Here is a 19,995-nt window from a genome sequence, read left to right on the forward strand (position 1 = left end):
GTTATTTTTGACAGTCTCAAACTTAAATTCTCAAGTCTCGATTGAGTCTCAAATCAAATTTCTCAACTTTTTAAAATCAATATATTTAACTAAAAAAATAAACTTCATGCATTTATTAAATCAATATAATTTTCATGGGTAAGTTGTTCATAAACATGTGTAAATCACATTTAATTGAATATGTAAATAACTGTTTCAGATATATTGAAATATGATGCATGTATATTTTTAGTGTTACTTTAATTAGATTAGAAAAATGTTCCAAATTAGATAAAAATTTAAATAGGTTAGAAAATTCCTTAGAAACAGCAATTTAAATTAAAAAAAATTCAGTATCTAGACAGAGACAAGATGCAAATAGATGGCTTATAATTCAGTACAATTTATTAACATATTTTTTTAAGGTTTAAGACACTTATAAATTTTCTTCACAACAGGCAAAAATAAAATATTCGATAAAATATTTAAGTTTAGTCTCACTTCAAAATTAAAAAATCTCATCCAATCTGGTAACTGATTCTACAAACATTAAGACATTTAAAAATTTTTATAATTAAAAATTATAAAAATTTAACATTGGCATCAGATAACACTGGCATCAGACAAAATGAAAAATTGATTCGATTTCTTATAAATTTAAGAGACTAAATTTTAAAGAACAGGGTATTGTTCATCTTAACCAGAGGGTCACAGTTATAACCATGGACGGACAGTGGTAAAAACTCCAGAAGAAAAAAACAATTTGGAAGAAACTCAGGTTTTATAAGTTTGGCAATTGATGATTTCAAAGAGTTTTAAAAGTCATGTCAAAAATCCAAAATTTTGGTGTAAGGATAATTATTCGCTATTATGAATAGGAAATATTTATTAATAAACATACATATAAAATTACAAGTGATCGATCATGTTCTTGAATAATTTTGGCATTTCATGTTCTTGAATTGTTTTGACAATTACGATCAAAACTTAGATTTTGTGGAAGAATATAAAATTATAAATAAAAATCTCTAAAATTGAGATTTGTTAATTTATTTATTCATTGAAAGTATAAGTACAATTTTGTAAAAATAAAACTCTTCAATCTTATTAGATGTAAAATCAATTTTCATTAACATTTTAGGTTTTTTTAATGAAGCATAGAATAAAAAAAAAAATTTATGAGTTCCTTTGTACTCCAATTTTTTAGCGTTGTCAGAATAAGACCCAAATTCGAAACCACTTCTTCGATTGGTGCTGAGCTGCATAGACTAGAATGTAAGCGTACTGTAACTATCATAACATATAAAGTACTATAACAGGTTAAAAATATGAAATATTTTTCATTGCTGAAAAATTTTACTTTCTTAGTTTTTGGTTATAAATCTATTATTTTAATTAAATAAAATAATACGCTTATATGCTAATATATTTTAATTAAATAAAATTTATTATTTAAATAAAATAATATTTTAATTATTATTTTATTTAAAGTTGAAAAAAGTTTAAGTTGTAAGGCATAGAGATTTTTACATAATTTTAAACTGTTTTATATTAAATGCCGAAATACAAAATTTAAGAGCTATCAGCTAAATAGTTTTCTTAAGAACTATTCTACCAATTTTGAAATCATTTGTAACTTATATATAAATCATAGCTGCCAACATGGATAGAAATTTTTACGAAATAATATACATTTCATGAAATTATATAGAGTTTTTATCACTTAGACAACTTACTGTCTCCAAGCTTGCTGAATGATAACAGTTGATTTTTCAATAGACATTCCTTTGCTAGAATTATTTCTATTATGCTGGATGCAAACCCAGGATTTCTTACGTCTTGAATCTCACTATTATTCTCATGCAGTCCTTTCAAACATCTTATGTCCTTGTTTTCATTTTCACTCTTCAGAAAAGAATATTTTTCTGAAATTTCTTTGCTCTCAGAACCAATCAGTCTGTTGAAAAGGGGAAGACTGAAGAAAAAGCTAAGTAAATAAGCAGAATACAACAAAGACAGGCACTCATAGTTAATATCATACCAGCCAACATTGGAGAAATAAAATAATGGAGATTTTACTAGCGATATATTTTAGGCTACAAGTAAAGTTTTGAAACAACATGCAAGTCAAAAAGAGAAATTCAAAATTGGAAACAATATAAGCACTTACATTTAGGGAAGTAAAAACTATGTTTATAAATCTAAAGAAGATTTTTTAAAATTATTATTTATAATGGCTTAAACTATTTTTAAATCGTTGTTAAACAGATGACCCAATTTAAAGTTTAAGGCTACTAATGTTGCACTCCGTAGACTTGTAGTTTTGAACCCAATCCAGAGTACAAGGGAACTTCTGGATCAATCAAGTATTGGGAGAAATTTGCCTTCAAGGCGGACTTTTTTATGGAACTTACCCGCATTTGCGTAACATAGAGAGGAAAATCACGAAAACGTCCCAAGGTTAGCCCTGACCTTGAGGAGTATTAACACTAAACATATTGAGGAGTATAAAAATACTAAACATATAACTATTAACACTAAACATATTGCAGTAACTGGCAATAACACTATCAGTTGAGTATTTTTGCCATCAGCAGATATTTTACGGATTTTGTTTTAAAGATTTCAGCAACAAGTACAGAAAAATTTGAGAATACACAGGTAAACAGGAGATAGTCGTAAAATACAGGAGTCTTCGTTAAAAAACAAGAGATTTGGCGGGTGCGTAATATTATAAGAGTTAGCAAGCATGTTTGACTACTACACTACAACTTGATTCGAATTGCAATTTTAAATAATTTTAGTTGAAATTACTAAGAGTATTACACAGACATTCATTTATATATAGAGAGAATTTCTTTTTCTAATGATATTAATTATCAGAATCAGACCATAGCTAATGAAATTTAAAATAACTTTTATGTTTGGAAAAATGAGTACTTACATAATATTTACTCGTTTAATCACAAAACTAGGGATCTAGGAACATTCTTTCAAAATAGAAGAACATGGAAACATTTAGAGGAAACCAGTTCAATGTTACAAAAGTCGTATTTTAAAGCAAAATGCAGATATTTTAAGTTAGCTTTGCCACTATCTTAAATTTACAGAAGAAGTCAGAGTAGTGCAAAACTTAAATTTTGCTATCTAGACAAAGGAGGTATTGTTTCTGATAAATCCATTCATGTTAAATCGAAGAAAAGAAATCGAATCCCAATCAATAGAACTAAAAGTTTAGAAGTTGATGTGGTATAATGAAAAACAATGCAAATTTAGACTTATAAATATTTAAGCATCTGGCATTGCTGCCTGAGCAAGTGAGGTATTGTCTGGTATATTACATTTACTCTAAATTGAACATGATCAAAAGAAAATAAATAATTAAAATAGTTGTTCTAAATCCAAACCAAGTTGCTAGAGTTAGACCAAAATTTGAAGATATTCAAAAAGTCAATGATGAAATAAATAAAAAAAGAAAAAAAAATTCTCAAAAGAAACCCAAACAGTCCAAAATGTGTTCAGCAGAAGACAAGAATTTTAAAGGCTTAAAGTTTTGATTCACACTTTTTAACGCATAGCAGTCTAGAGAAGTGGTTTTGAAAATCAAAAAAGAAAATACCCAAAATATAGATTTTAAAATTTAGAATAAAAATTACAATTTTACCTATTTGTGAGTTCAAAATTGCTATTTAAAATTGTGAGATATTATATTCTGCACATTGCTTTATTCTGAATGTGATTTTAAAAAAAAGAGCCAAGAATACAAAACTGGAAGTTTTACCTGTAAAAACTTTTAAATTACTATTTAAATAAAAAAATTCATTAATATACATCAGGCATTGCTATCGAATACCCTGTTGAATTCTGAATGCTTCATAGTGTGGAAGTTATAAGGGTTTTTATGTGCAAATAGGTTTAACTAATATTTAAACCTTTTATGCATGATAACCCTTATAACTACTAAATTGTTTATCCTATTCATTTAGGTTTTAATTCAATTCGATTTGGCATAAGAAAAATTATTAAGCCATTCTTAATTTGCTAGATAATGTTTAAGTTCCCTCCACACCTTCCAGCTTACATATTATGCAACTTTTTATGACTTATTAAGATAATATTTCTTTATAATAATATCTTTTTTTGATGTTTGGTTTTTACTATATTTTTTTTAGCAATCTTTACAGTACTGTGATCATTTTAAGTACTCAAAGAGCTTTTCTTTTGTGTTCATTCAAATGCACAAATTTTTCAAAATTATTATCATCATCATTACTTTTTCTCATATCTCGTACCACTGTCAAAATAGGAACACAAATCTCCAGTTAGCATTTTAAGTAATATAATCATGTAGTACATAGCTATTTTACAATACATAGACACTATAACAGCTGCAGATACCTTTAAAAAGCTGCAGCTGTTTGAAAACAAAAGTTAAAAGAGTGCACAGGCACTTGAACTTTACTGAGCACCACGTATATATACTGTATTAAGTTATTGCTTTATATAGTAACTCCCCAGATTTTGATACACTTCAATTAAACATATGTAACATACATGAAAAAATAAAAATAACCAGTCATTTAAAAGGTTTTATAATATTTGACATAAATCATTACGGAATAAAAACTATCCAATTAAGTTAGTGCTTGAATACGGATATTTAAATTTAGGAGTGTAACAAAAAGTTTTTCGAATAAAAATGTAGGATTAGTCAATGTTCAAACAAACTTTAAGAGAAAAAAAAAAGAAAAGAAAACTTGGTGGTCCTGCTCACAAATCCCAATTATTGCACCACATTCGTTTCTTTTAAAGGTCATTCTTTTTGGCAAAATAAGCTTATTTTAAGAGTAAAATACACAGCTATTATAATTTTATATTGGAACATTTTCTTAATATTTTATGTATAATAATATGAACGGTTATCTTGACTTGAAAATAATAGACTGCACCCGAGAAAAAATAAATTTAAACATAGAAAAACAGAACATGTGATACAATAGAGGCTTTGTAGTGGGCCAAGGACAAATGAAAGAAAAAATACGGAGATTTTCTGGAACAGCAGACATATGCCAGACTAATTTTAAAAAAGACACACAGTAAACTAAAAAACATATAATTTGCTCTACTTAAATGAATTAAAGTTTTTCAAAAAAGAATAATAAAATACACTATTTCTATATTCCAAATTATTTAAAAACAGAAAGTACACAGCAGTAGCTTTTATATTTCAACACACTTTATTAATGGAACATAGGACAATTTTTAAACGTTTGAGATCAAATATGAACAACTGTATAATGAAAATATTAGAATAATCCAAGTTTTTATCAGATAAAAATAAAACATTTAATTTTTAAGCATTATATAATGCATATATGCAAACAATATTTTTGAGAGGAACTTATTTTAAATCATACAAATTCACTAACTTAAAATTTGCTCATTTTTTAATAAAATGATTTATTGTTAAATATCGAAACATTAGAATATTCTATTTTTTATAAAATGTATTCAAGTAAATAGAAGTAATTATTTTAGTGGTAGTTAATAGAAGTAGTTATTTTAATACAAAAGTAAAAAGAAGTAATTATTTTAATAGTGGCTGAAACCTGAGCAGAACATTAGGGAGGGGGCAACCTAAAGGGCATAGTTAAAAAAAATTGATTCAACATTTTCATAAATTTAAGTTCCAATCTCATGTTTTTCTAAAGCAAACTATATAAGACTATTAAACAAAAGCTTACAAGAATGTGATGATGCAAATTTTAATTGAATAAATGGTTTTCATGAATCAAAACTTTTTTATATACGTATGATATACATTTTGTAGGATGGATAATAAGAAAAGAAAGTTATTTTGATATTCAAGGCATTACTTAGTTACTATATTAAATTTAACAAATTTTATTTGTAATTAAAGCATTTTAATTCTTTTTCTTGTACTGCTAAGAAATTTAGGATATCAAAATTGTACTATGTTAAAAGAAATTAAGCAGAGTTTGAAATTAAGATTCTACTTTGTCTATTTTTCAAGCATTGAGAGAATATTACTTAAGATTTTAGGAGACAAATAATATTTTAATTCCTTAGCTTTAATTAAAATTTTTTAAATAAAGATTTAAGCACTAGTAAGCTTATCAATAATTACAATCACAGTGAATAAATAAATAGTCAAAATGATTGATGTGTTTAATATGTTTTAATTTAATAATGTAATTACATGTGTTGTTTCTATTTTGTCAGATTTCAAACAACATTAAAATAAGAATGATATAGTTTAACAATAAGAATATAGTCAGTAAATATAATACAAAATTTTAAAATAAAAAGAACAAGTTAAAATAATTTATCTAAACATGTTTAAATAACTTATGAATACACTTTGTTTTGTGTCCCACAGATAGTTTTGATTTAAAACAAAATTTGTTAAAAAAAATTATGAGCTGAAAAAAAAACATATTTTCTCAAAACTTAATTTATTTTTGTTTTCATAATTTTTATTTGAAGTTTGCTTAACATATTCTTTTTCTTTCCTTTTGCACCAAAAGAATTTAGAAAATTTTAATTATTAATATTTTATTATTATATACATAATAAAAAGATATTCGGCTCCTTTAAAAAAAGGAAAAAAACTTTATACACAAAGCAAAAGCTAGCAATTTCAATTTTAGTTACTTGTTGATGCTTGTTAACTGTAGAGTAAACTGTCGATTAACCACAGAATTGAGTGGCCAACACAGTGCGGATCAGCAAACTCGTGCATAATACACAAAACACTTAAAAATGACACACATCATCAATTTCCTTTTAACATAAATAATAAGTTATTAAAGGTTTACTGGTTGTATAGGCATAAAATATACAAAAATTAAATAACTACTTTTCAATGAAATATCAATTAAAATATTTTCTATGTTATTTTAAAATATTATTTATTTATAAGAAAAAAGGTAGTTACTTTCTTAATGTATTTATGATTTATGGTAATTACTTTCTTAATGTATTCTTTTAATGTATCTAAAGTATTTATGTGAGGAAACAGTAATTACATTTTCCAAAGAAATGGCAATTTAAAACTGTAACTAAATTCTTGTTTTAAAAGTTTCTACATTGCTAGACATTGATTTGTATAATTTAATCTATAATTTTAATATAAAAAATATTAACATTAAGTTAATTATGAGGTGAATTCCTAATTGACTGAGAATGACTTTTAGATTCAGATAATGTTCAATAAAATGTTAAGGAAGAACCCAAATTAATTTGTAAAATATTAAAACATTTGCATAAGTAAACTAGCACAAAATAGTGTGCTTTAATGATCAATTAATTCTATATAATCAATTGAAAAATTGTTTTGTACCAGATTATAGTGAATATTGAGCATGATAGTAAGGGGAACTGAATAAAGTTCAGCAACAAGTAAATGGTATATGAAGCTTTTGTATGTAATAATACAGTACAATTTTGCAAAAGTAATTGAATGAATTTTGAAAAGAAAATTATTGAAGTGTACTTAAAAAGGAAGTTACTCAAGTTAATCTGTACATCATCTAGGTTATCTGTGGAACAATTGTTTTCTAAAGTGCATATGTGATACAGAAATTTACAAATTTCATATTATTTAGAACTTACTGCAGAGGTATTCAAAGCATTTTTCATTCTCTCCCAGGTTGTTTCATGATTACTCAAGTTGATCAAGGTTTTCCAGCAGTTGAATTATTGCAAGAAGAAACACAGTGAAGATGAGTCCTACAAGTAATTAATATTATGATAAGTAACACAAATGTAACACAATTAAAAAATTTTATTATTTGCAATGTTCACATCCCTCTCTAAAATGTATTTAACACATATAAAAAAAAAAAAAAAAAAAAATTTCAAATGTTTTTTTTTTTTTTTTTTTTTTTTTATAAGAGTCTAAAAACCTACCAGTTATTTAGAATTTAACTAAAATTTACTGTAAACATAGAGATTAAGAAATTTAGATAAATGTAAAACTTTACAGCTGTATAGCTGAAATTTTTTTCTTCTTCAAATATTGAAGTGTTGTCAATATAAAAAGAACATTCTTAGTGAAGAGAAAAAAGGAATAGCAAATCTAAAAACATTATTTGAGTTCGATTCTGTAATGTTCTTATTTTAAAAATCTTGTGAAAATTACTTATATAAAAAATTACTGTTCTTTATTAATTAAAATATTATATTTTAAAAAAAAAAAAAAAATTAGGAAGAATACATAGAATATATTTCAAATTAAGAAATATCAAATTACTAACCACTTTAGAATCTAAAGGAAAAATAAAAGTATTCAAAACGCATGTTAGCAATTCCAGCTTGTAAGTTAATTCTTGTTAAATAATTTTAGAAACAAGTTAGAAAAAATATTCCACTTGGTTCAAAGATTGATTATAAACAAATTATTGCAAAACAATGGAAATGTACAAGAATCAAATAAATAAGTTTACTTACTTTACATTCTCGAACTTCTGGCAAGGTCTGAAACAATGCCTCACCTAGCAAGCTCATCATACCAGCATACTATAGTTTTATATATCATGTAAATCATTGTTTCGGAATTAGTTTGAGAGGTAACTATGGTGTGAAGGTTTTTTTTAGGTTATATTTAGTTTATAGTTATATTTAGGTTATATTTAGTTATATTAGGTAATATTAGGTTATATTAGTTATATTAGGTTATATTTAGTTTAGAGAAGGTTTTATTTAGTTTATATTTTAAGGATAAATTTCGTAACATTAATTAAAATAAAAACTTTTGATTTCAATATGTATATAAATTATTGTATTTCTTCAGGTTACTATTTTATAATATTTAACTCATATTGTAAATTTCAAAGCGTAAATAAAATAAACCGTACTGTCAGTAATGGCTGGTTGTAGTTGTTTAAACAAGTTTTTAAACTAGATGCAAAAAGATAAATGTAATGTAAAAATCATAATATTGAACTATCATCACCTAAGCAAAGAATTACACGATTTTTCTTTCAAATACAGTATTAAAGAATTTCTTTAAAAAAATTAACTAAAAACAACATTGTACAATCTATGTACAATATACTTAAACAACAGTAATTTTAATTAAAAATATATATATTTAAAAAAAATATATATTTAAATATTGCCAGCTTAGTGAATAGTATTGTTGACTAACAATTAAATATAGCAAAGAACTTGAATGAGTTGTAAAAAAATTATTTGCACAAATCTATAATCTAATTTGATTGAATTTACAAAAATAAAACATTTAAAGGAATTTTTGCCTAGAAAAATTAATACAATGTTGGAATATACATTTTGACAAATTTAATACCTTTTTAAAATATTGCTCAATGATATACACTAGAAAAAAAAATATATAAAAAACAGTAGTCTTAAATTTTCCTTTTGTATTTAAAATAATTTAAAAAGATTCAGTTACCAGAACAATCATTCAACTACTCAAATGACAAAGTTAAGAAAAAGTACAAATAACCAATATTTCTTATTTCTTTGAATTGATAAGGCATGGATATTCTTATTGATATGAGTCTTTAAGTTTCTGACAGCACTTTCATTTGTTACATAATGAATGTTTATTTTTACATATTCTTAGAAATGAATAATATATAATCTCGATTCAATAATATACAACAACTAATAATTACACCATTTCAATAGTGTGAAATGTTTTTTTTCTAAAACCAGCAAACAAATTTTAAAATAATTAAAAATTCACAAAATAAAAATAATCACAACACAAAATTAGCAAAATAAAACACTTAAAATATACTTTTGAGTTTTTCTTCTGTAGATAGAAAATCTATTTGTGAGTTTGTAACTTAGCAAAAGGATACAACGCACAGACTGCAATTGACTAAATAGTTTGAAGTAACCTGTTAATTCTTTCAAAGCCAAAAGAAAGAATGGCAATAGGAATTAATGTGCTTGCATGGCTCATATATGTTTCTTATTGTGGAAAAGTGTATTAGAAGTATTTTACATATTTTTCTAAATTAAGATTTCTTTTAATTAGAAGGAATAAAAAAACCGTATTATTATTTTTTTCATTTTAAAATCATTCAGTATCAGTAAAAAAATTACTGAAGAGACAAAAATTAGTTTATACTAAGAGGTAAGATAGCATTATGGAGAATGCATAGTAATTAGTCCATTATATGTAAAAAAATAGAGAGGAAAAAAATCACATAGTTGATCCACCAAGTATGTGAGGACTGAAATATCATTCAAAGAACAGTTGATTTGTACACATAAAAGAAGAGCATAATTAGCACTACACAAAAGGCTTGAAAAAAGTTAGCTAAAAAAAGTTTGTTGCAAAAAGTTGCTACAAATTTACTTTGTATTACTTTTTTGCACCCTTCTTATACATTTATACAACTGCAGTTATGAATGTATGATGTATCATAAAATTAATTGCATCACACAGTTGAAATAAACTATAATAACAGTTATGATCTAAAATCTGTGATATATTGAACCTTTGAAATAACAAGATTGTGATGAAATGAAAAAAGTCATCAAGATCATTACTACAAAAAGCAAATATGACTATATTAGTTTTATGAAAGTAAGAGCTATCAGGTATACACTCGATTTAATTTCAAAGCATAAATATATTCCAGACACATTAGCAGGGCTCATATACAAATAGTAAATTAATAGAGTTTAAAAATTGAATTTTGTAAGCACTTTGTAGATAAAACACGAAAATATGAACAATCAGTTCACTTAAAATTAAAATACATTACGGCTCAATAGTTTGGGAACAAGATTACAATTTTAAAAGATTAGTAATTTGTATGCAAGAAAATATTTTTAATGTAAGAATAATTTTTAAACAATTTATTGAGAAAGTTTTGCATTTATTATCAGAGATTGCCAAATGCATGGCTTAAAGAAGCCCAAGGCACCATAAACAAAGACGATTGACAAAATGTGCTTATCTACTACATAAAAAATTATATGTACATAAAAAATCTAAATGGATATTTTTCATATACTTTTAGATAGGATTTTTGGATTTCTTTTTATAAATAAAACTTCTTTCATAACTATACTTTCTTTACTTGTGGTTAATATAGAGGGAGATTCCAAGTAGTTGCAGCTGTTAAATAAAATTCTGCTTATTGTATTTAATTCTCATTTACTTGTTCTCATCAATGTCACCTTCAAGATAAATACAATAATTTCTGTTTATCCTTTTGAAACATGTAAAGCCAAGTTCCCTTAAGAAAACCCTTTAGTGGTTGACTTTTAATTATTCTCTAAAAATAAATAGTTATAATCAAATATAGTAATATCAATATACTACACACTTGGACATAAGAAAGGGTTTTTTGTTGTTACCAAATGTTTTCATACTCATCATCACTGAATTTATATTTATTATATCTAATTTCTAACAGTTTTTCTTGTCAAAGTCAATCAATCCCTTCAACCATTGAGATGGAAGGATTTTTTCATCAAACCTACAATTTCATAATATCTTCAAATAATTTTTTCATCGTCTGAATTAAGAGCAAGAATGCTGAAATGGCTACTGAATCTGACCCTCTAGATTAACATTACTTTTATCAATGATAATTCGAAAATTTTAAGAAATTCTACTTTCAATAGAATATAAAGGAAGTATGTCCTGATCTTGACTGATCATCAGTTAGTTAACAATAAATTGCAGCGTATTTGATGTAAGATAGAACAAAAAGCTGTCCCTATCAGTAGACACTCAACTTATTATCTATTAGTCATAAGGCAATTACAATTTCTGGCCTAACATAGCTTATTTTAATTATATTTGAAAGCATTTTAAAGTTTTCAACCCTTCATTTCATGCAGTTGTAAATTTATAACACTGATTTCAATACCTATGATATGCATTTGAATATAAATGAAACAATTGTTTTGTTCATTATGTATCCTGTTTGAATCAATTCTCTTGAATTTGAAAATGTTCATCTAGTGTCCAATATATGGTCTTCGGGTCTCAATTAGGAATTTTAAATGTGCGTTTTACCTCACAAGAATAAGACCTGCTTCCATAGTTTTCATGCAAATTGAATTCCACAGAATATGTTTAGCATACTCATGATGTTGTAAATGTGCAATATACTATACATTTGTTATTAAATAATAATAAAGAGTTTCTGCAATTATAGAACTTCTTTATTTTAAATCCATTAATCAAAATTTCAAATAAGAAATTTTCATGACAAAATTATAAATTCATAAAATGAATGGTTAAAAATTTTTGCTAAAACTTAAACACTTTTAAATCTCAACAATAGAGTTAAGGTCATTTTAAAAATGGTCCATGAAAAACATATTTCATAATTAAGCTATAAACATGGATAATGAATCTTTTTTTTTACCAATGAAACTATGGTTCTGGTTTGTTATTTTTAAGTGTCCAGTATACCACAAATTGTATTTCGTTTTAAAACTCATATTTAAACCCTTACTGTGATTTTAAACTATCAAATTATGTTTTATTACTGAATTTTCTGTTTAAGGATTAACTTGTATCAGATATAAGTTGAATAAATTTTTTTGAAAATATTTCAATTTAATATTAGGATTTTTAAAATGTACTGAAGAAGACAGTTATAAGCGAAAAAAATAGTTAATGTTAAAAGTTTTTAATTTTTAATAGCATGGAAAATTAAATGCATCAATACAACTGAAAATATTATTTTAATCGGCCTTTATTTTCTTTCAGTTTCTAAAAAAATTTTGTTCAATTCAATTTAAGATGCCTTCTTAATGCACTTATTACACTTCAAAATGTGTTTATATTGCATTATAAATAAATATATAATATCTCATTAAAAACAAGTATGAAAATATTCAATTTTCTAAGGATTAAATTACCCTATTTTTAGTGTTCAATTCTTCAAATATGTATTCTCAAGTTCTTCTAATGCTTTACCAAGACCATTCTGTCAGTTCCCTTTCCGAAATATCAAACCACTAAAAAAAGTGACATTTTATGATCATTCATTTTAGCAAAGGGAGATCTTAAAACAAAACTTTTATGCTTTCTAAAATTTACAAAATAGAGAAAATAGCTTTGATAATATTTAATCAGAATTTTGTAATATCCAAACAGCTCTTAAAAATATTTTTCTGCCTTTAGAAGATAAATCAGCAAAACTCGCTATTCCTTTCAGGAGTATATATATAGTTTGCACTTCAGGGATCTCAAACAACATATTTTCAGTTTAAACTTTTCTTCGCAATTCCTAAGTTAAATCTGTTGATAGTGCTGCAAATGTGAAAAAAAAACATGAAATCACACAGTTAAATTGAACCCATAAATTAAGTAAATTCTTTTTTTTTGGTATGAAAAATCAAATTTCATCTAAAAGTTCCTCAATTTGAGAAGAATTTGTATACAACGTAAAAAGTTTGTCCCATTGAGATTCTATTTCCTGTAACAACTCAGAGAACTTGTGATTTTTTAAAGCACATTCAGATATAAATTTTAAGAATTCTAGTTAAAATAGACAAAAGATCATAAAATAACTGCATATTAACTTATGCACACAATGGTGCTCGTTTCTGAATCTACCTTTGCTGTTGTCAGCCTTAGGGATTTTTTAAAAACGTTTTGCAGTAAATGTAAGCAAATTAAGTAATTTATAGTATACTTGTTGTGTGCCACCATTACATCTGAACACCTAGTGCCACGAGTGCCGTAGATTTGCCATCTTTGTTTTATAGTGACCAGATTATAGAATGACAACAAGTAGTCATCACAAAAGATCATACGTAAGTCATTTTGTGATGCTACACTTCAATGACCTAATTTGTAAATTTATCCACAAAACACAACCAAAATAGAGAATTATAATTTTATGGAAAAAATATACATGGCAGTGAGATATTATTAAATTATAAAATTTTATTAAAAAAAGGATAATTAAAAAGATAATACATAAATTTAGTTCAATATCATAGTCTTTCATTCTCAGATATAAGGAAAAATGGGGAAAGATAGTTTAGCTAAGATTTAAAGGGTGTTGGAGCTGATCTGCTCAACATAGAAACTGACAGACATCCATTGTTTAGTTTTGTACAAGACAACAGTTATGAAAAGTCACACATATATAACTTTTGTTATAAATGATTTTTTTCTAGAAAAAGTCGAATCACCCCATTAATAAGACCAGGAATAAAGGCTAACTCTATGGGAAATTTAGAAATACTAGAATTTCAATGAGAAAGTAGCAGACATTTCCATTTTATAAGGAAATTTACGGAAATTACGCAGGCAATTTACATGTGATGTCGTCAAGACTGTACTCAAGGGAGGGGGACAAAACATCTAGGGGCCTGACCAAAATACATTACGTAAACTATAGCATTTTTTTAAAAGAAAAATGCAGAGAATTTTTTATATCAAAGCATAAACTACAATTCTGCTGTCTTCAAAAACTACACAAAATATGAAAATAAGGGCGCTTGGAAGAAACAATAAACTTTGTTCCATGAAACTTTTGTTCAATCTTGATTGCAGCTATTTTCTTCCTTCAATGTTTTGTAGCTTTCGTGGGCTCAGCGTAGGGAAAGATTGGGTGTTACCCTGTCTAACCTCAAGAGTAGAGGCTATACTGAAGAGTGATACTAATGAACCTTATTGTTTGTTATGAATCATTAGTAATTACCTTTATTAAGCTGTACTAAAAATAATTGTAATAAGGCTAGATTTAAAAACAAAAGAACATTAAAGTTGATACAGAAAAACAAGTTTATCTACACAGATGCATTGAATTAATCACCAACAATATGATAGGTGCATCTTTTTGACAAGTGACGTGTAATTCAGAGTTTGCCCACAGAAAAACAGAATTAATTTTGACACAATCAAGGTACCCAGTTTCCCCCTACTCTCCCTTTATAATATTTAAAATAATAAGGGAATTAATACCTTTGTTAACTGGTTTAGAATGAACAATTATGTTGTTTTCTTTTCTTCTTTCATTTAGCTTAAACAAATTTTTCCAAAAATCACACAAAGCTTCAGAATAAGTCTGTAAAAAATTCATAATAACAATTTAATAACAATTCAGTAAAAGAATATATTAGCATAAAGACTATGGAGAATGCACAAAAAGAACACTGTGAATAATTGTTTATCTGGTGAACAGATTTTCACATACTAAGGTGCAATATTAATTGGTTTGAGAATATTGATATAGTATCAAATCAAGCATATTAGCATAAAAAATATCATTGCCACAAATACTATAAAACAAAATTGGAACATAAGATTACGTAAAGATATTCGTTAAAATTTTCTAGGAAGTTAGTTACAACTTCCTGTAGAAATTATTGATGAACACACTTTAAAATTAATTTTTTTTATTATTGAAAAATGGCTGGCAAGTTTTAACTTAGAACAAATTGGCATATTATTAAAACAGTTATTAATGAAACAATTTAATGATTAAAAATATTAATGAACTTTAAAGTAAAAAAACAATTTGACTTTGTGGGATGTCTTACAATAAATTTTTTAACTCTAGAAAATTTTAGGTGATTTTTATTTTACTTTGTAAAATACAAACTATAATTTTTAGCAAATAATTATGAATTCTTTTGCTTTTATTCATCATGACATTTTTATTCATCACTCTTACTACAAAATAGCTAATTTAGAAGAAACAGTGTTGGGAGTTGCATAAAATGTGTGCATGGATCCACACATTAATGCACTTAGATAAATAAAAAAAAAGACTTAATACCTAATTCCTGAAAGCTAGTAGTCTGAGAAAATATCATGCAGTTTTTAAGGTAACTGCAAATAAGAAAAACATTTACAAAAAATAAATAAAAAACTTAATAACTTCCGATCTAATGATTAATTTTTCACACACTAATAAGGAGATGGCACTGTGTGTAGCGTAAAATCTTAATATCAAACAAAGTTTTATTACATTATGTGGCACTGAATTTAAATGGGCTATTTAGTTTGAGGCCCCTGAAAGGTTTTCTTGGTTATTCTCAACAAGTTTTGTGCTGGATAACAAAAAGAAAGAGAGTGGGGCCACTATGATGTTCTGGTGGCTTTGTGTGTGCATAATATATGAAAAATAAAATCTTTTTAATAATAATGATATGCATTACAGATATCAAAAAAAGAAAAACTAAAAGTAAATAAATAAAATTAAAATGTTAAGTATACGTTTTACAATTAAGTGTATGTAATTTAATTACACTAATTTAAACACACAAAAAAAAAATTTGAAATAAGAAAAATATAGGTAAATAGATAAAGTAAAATAAACACTTATTTTAAAGTTATAAATACATTTATTAAAAATTTTGAAATAAATAGTTGTGTGCTACTGGCTGTGAACTATTTGTTGACATTTATTGAACAAATATTGTCTTCCCGTGCATCCTATATTAAAAAGAAAATATAAAAAGTATTAAGAGTTTTTTTCCTCTCCTTTGACCTTGAAAAAGATTCGTTAAAATCAAATATATTTACAAAACATCAAAACTATACATAAATGTTAGAAATGTGTTATATTTAAGAGTTGAGTTTAGTAATTTAATTGTTTTTGTTGTTTTACCCATAAAGATGATTTACTTCTATAATTAACTTTTTTTATTTCAAAATACAAAAACTCAAACCTGCATATGATGTTATCATGAAATAAATAGATAAATATCATAACTGAACAGCAATAGTTTTGGTGCAGTCTAAGGAGTTCTAATAAACATAGCTAGTTTTAAAAATTTGTTTTCTTTCTCACAACATTTTAATTTCATCAACATACTTCTTAAATAATGACTGTTTTGAAAATATATGTCAAAAATTTTAAATTATTATATCCGTAAGCCATTTTTTCTGAAACTTGGAATATTGTATAAAGGACTTCATTGTGTTACACCTTAAAATCCTTTGCTTTTATTTTTTATGATCATCAGTAATGGTACAATTTTCATAAAAGATTTTGAGCTTTTTCCTATCTTTTCTTTTTTTTTTTTTTTTTGAGAAAAGTATAAGCTAAAGCTATTTAAACTCTCAGAAATATCTTGTTTACACAATCTGATGTTTTTACTTATGAGAGTTGCTTAAAAGACGCGTTCGCAAACTTACATCTGGTTATATATGTCTTTTACATATTTTAGGTAAGTAAAATGATTGAAATTTATTTTGAATTTATATGGTGAATTTGCCAAAATTTTTTTAGAAATTAAATGCCTAAAAATTGCTAAGCTATTACAGTTAAACAAATAAAATGATTAGTGGTAGTTTAATTCTCCGTTGAGACCATTTAAGTCCCAGGGTCAAATCTGCCGACCCCATAAAAGTGTGAAACATATCTCCCTAAAACACATTTTTTTAACGAAATTTTTAAAAAAATAAACAAACTATGATTAATCTAAGTAGCATCATCTAAGAAGTAAGTATTATTGACATCTTATATACTTAAATATAAATTAGTCATATTTCACGACATCGAAAATTTGTCTCTTACAACCAAAATAAAGTTAGCTGAATAAACTTTTATTTGCAAGAATTCTAGACTGAAAACAAGTTAATCAATTACATAGCTGTTAGTTGTATACAAGGTGTGACAAAACTAATGGTTTCAACCATAAAGGGTAAAAGAATTTACCAAAGCAAAAAACTTTCAACTTACAATGTGGGCTCAAAAACCAAAGGGCAAGATGAATGAGGGTCTTTCTTGAGAAAAAGGGAAAATATAGTAAACAATTTTTTATTTTCGATTGTCAAAAAATCTTGGTTTTATATTAGTTAGGAATATTTACTGGAAAAAATTTATTTTTTCCAGGACATTAAAAAAAAATAATAAAACCGAAGCAAATTGAATGAAATGGGTGATACTAAAAATAGCCAAATGGAATTGTTTAGCAATTCGTTCCTACATAAACATATGAATTTAAATAAATTACAATTCAATATAATAACAGAAAGTTTAATCCCTATCAAAATACGATTTATAGTAGAAAATACAATAAGCATGGTATACCACTAAAAGATTAAATTAGTTCCATGACTAATTTAAACATTTAGTGGGTGGAAATAAAACTACCCAAGCATATAGCTTCATCAAAAGCATACTGCTTAATGTTCTTTAAAGGAATTCCCAAGAGACGAAGGATTTTTAAAATGAGGTCCATTCTTTATAGTCTTGCAAAAATATAACATTTTAATCTCATTTTTCGAAGCTTATTGAAAAAAACAAAAAATTAAATTTTCTGCCAAATTTGTATTCTATTTGTTTTGATTAAGACGTTTCTGGCCTTCTATTTCTGTTACATGAGTTTCTTAATTTTAAATTAAATGATCAGCCTGACCTAAAGCAACTGGCTTACCCGTTGTTTAACCTCAAGGGACATTCTCACTGTTTAAGAAAAATTCGCGAATGGGAGACAGAGATTTGAAGCATAACCTGATAAATGAAATCTTTTAGCGGGAAAGGCTAAAACAAAACACTTGGGTATAGAGAAGTACTAAAAAAGGCAGCGAAAATATGTATTAAAAGTTTTTCAGACTTGCCATCACAGTTTGGACCTTTTGGAGAGGGGGTTAGATAGTTTCCATGACACTAGTTGGGATCATAGGTTCGCGTGCTTTTTGACAGCCCTATCGAAATAAGGTGGCTTGGAGAATAGTAGGGGGTTTCCCTGACCTAAAGATTAAAGAAGCTAGAAGACTAAAGAAAATGACATAAATTATTACGTTTTATTTTTTAATAATAAAAATATATTACCTATGAATATCCCTTTTTGTAATTAAATTGTAATTTACCTTTTCTTTGAAGAGGGAAATGCCTTTGAAGAGTCACTCCATGACTTGTTTAGAACATTAACACAAAAAAATCCACAAATATAATTATTACAAAAAATACAGAAAACTATTGAAACTTAAAATCTAAAAATTGCGAACAAGATCCTGTTCATAATTTTCACTGCATTCGAAAGTAGTGAAAGACTTCTCAAAAAATAATACAAAAAGAGTGGTATTAAACAATTATTCCTTTTTTTAACTTTCTCTTTGTTGTTGTTGTTGATTTACGTCGCACTAGAGCTACACAATGGGCTATTGGCGACGGTCTGGGAAGCATGCCTGAGGATGATCCGAAGACATGCCATCACAATTTTGATCCTCTGCAGAGGGGATGGCACCCTTGCTTCGGTAGCCTGACGACCTGCACGCGAAGTCGAGCACTTTACTGTAGCACAGTTTAACGAGGACCAATACCGCACACCCCCAGTCCCTACGCAGACTGATCCAAGTGGTTCACCCACTTTAACTTTCTCTTATTTAACGTACTTTTACAAACGTATTTCAAACTTTTCTTTTAACTCTAAGTTTCCAAACACTTACACTTGGTCTAAGGAAAAGTCAAAAGGGGTGTTCTAACTAAAATTTACATTTCTGAAGAAAAAATAAATGTAAATTTTTTAAGCATTATTTGCTTGTTGAAATCTTTAACATTTTTTAATCATACTTTACGCTCCCTTAATTTTGAAAACATCGCTTCAATTTCTGAAAATATATTTTGATTCGAAAATTGTTTTTCATATTCAATACATCAAACTAATATTTTCATATTTTTTTTTTATATCTATCCTAAAGATTGGCATCACTACAGAAAAAAAAGTAACTAAAGCTGAATTCAAGATAAAAAAAAATGCTTCTAGAATAACATTTTGCGATTTATAAATGTTCAGGTTCTATTGATTTAATTGCTTCAACTCATTTTAGGTTAAAGCAAAGTGCGTAAAAACACCATTTCAATAAACATTTTTTTAATTAACACTGTGATGTATATTTTTCACTAATTTTATTCAATTCAACTTTATGAAAATGTATAATTATTCCCTTTAAGATTGATTCTATGTTTTCATGACGGAAAAGAGTTGAACGTTCAGTAAATAAGATTAAAATATAACAAATTTCTTTAAAAAATAGCTAGTGCTCAACTAATGGTTTGTCCATTGATTTGGCCAATG

At 26.1% G+C, this 19,995-nt stretch overlaps 1 protein-coding gene across 18 annotated transcripts in view; it reads right to left on the reverse strand.

Annotated features, from left to right (window-relative positions):
* The window catches only part of LOC147806889 (cofilin/actin-depolymerizing factor homolog), a 119,948-nt gene that overhangs the window by 2,463 nt on the left and 97,490 nt on the right, over positions 1-19,995 (reverse strand). For 2 of the 18 annotated variants that reach the window (XR_015435337.1, XR_015435347.1), the window contains 4 exons: positions 14,927-15,029; positions 12,868-12,966; positions 7,615-7,731; positions 1,716-1,954 (listed from right to left, as the gene is read on the reverse strand). Coding sequence is in view for 3 of the 18 variants with exons in the window: in XM_087167380.1 (XP_087023506.1) it covers positions 7,664-7,731; positions 14,927-15,029; positions 18,069-18,095 (198 nt within the window). In the remaining 15 variants the exon portion in view is untranslated. Of the gene's footprint in view, positions 1-1,715; positions 1,955-7,614; positions 7,732-8,451; positions 8,619-12,867; positions 12,967-12,986; positions 13,262-14,926; positions 15,030-16,638; positions 17,009-17,654; positions 18,284-19,995 lie in introns of those variants that run through there. The other 16 variants (XR_015435341.1, XR_015435342.1, XR_015435352.1 and 13 more) reach the window with 16 other exon arrangements.

The sequence above is a fragment of the Parasteatoda tepidariorum genome, chromosome 7 (genome assembly GCF_982258835.1).
Source record: "Parasteatoda tepidariorum strain Cologne lab strain chromosome 7, Ptep-v5.0, whole genome shotgun sequence".
In the NCBI taxonomy this organism is placed as follows: Eukaryota; Metazoa; Arthropoda; class Arachnida; order Araneae; family Theridiidae; genus Parasteatoda; species Parasteatoda tepidariorum.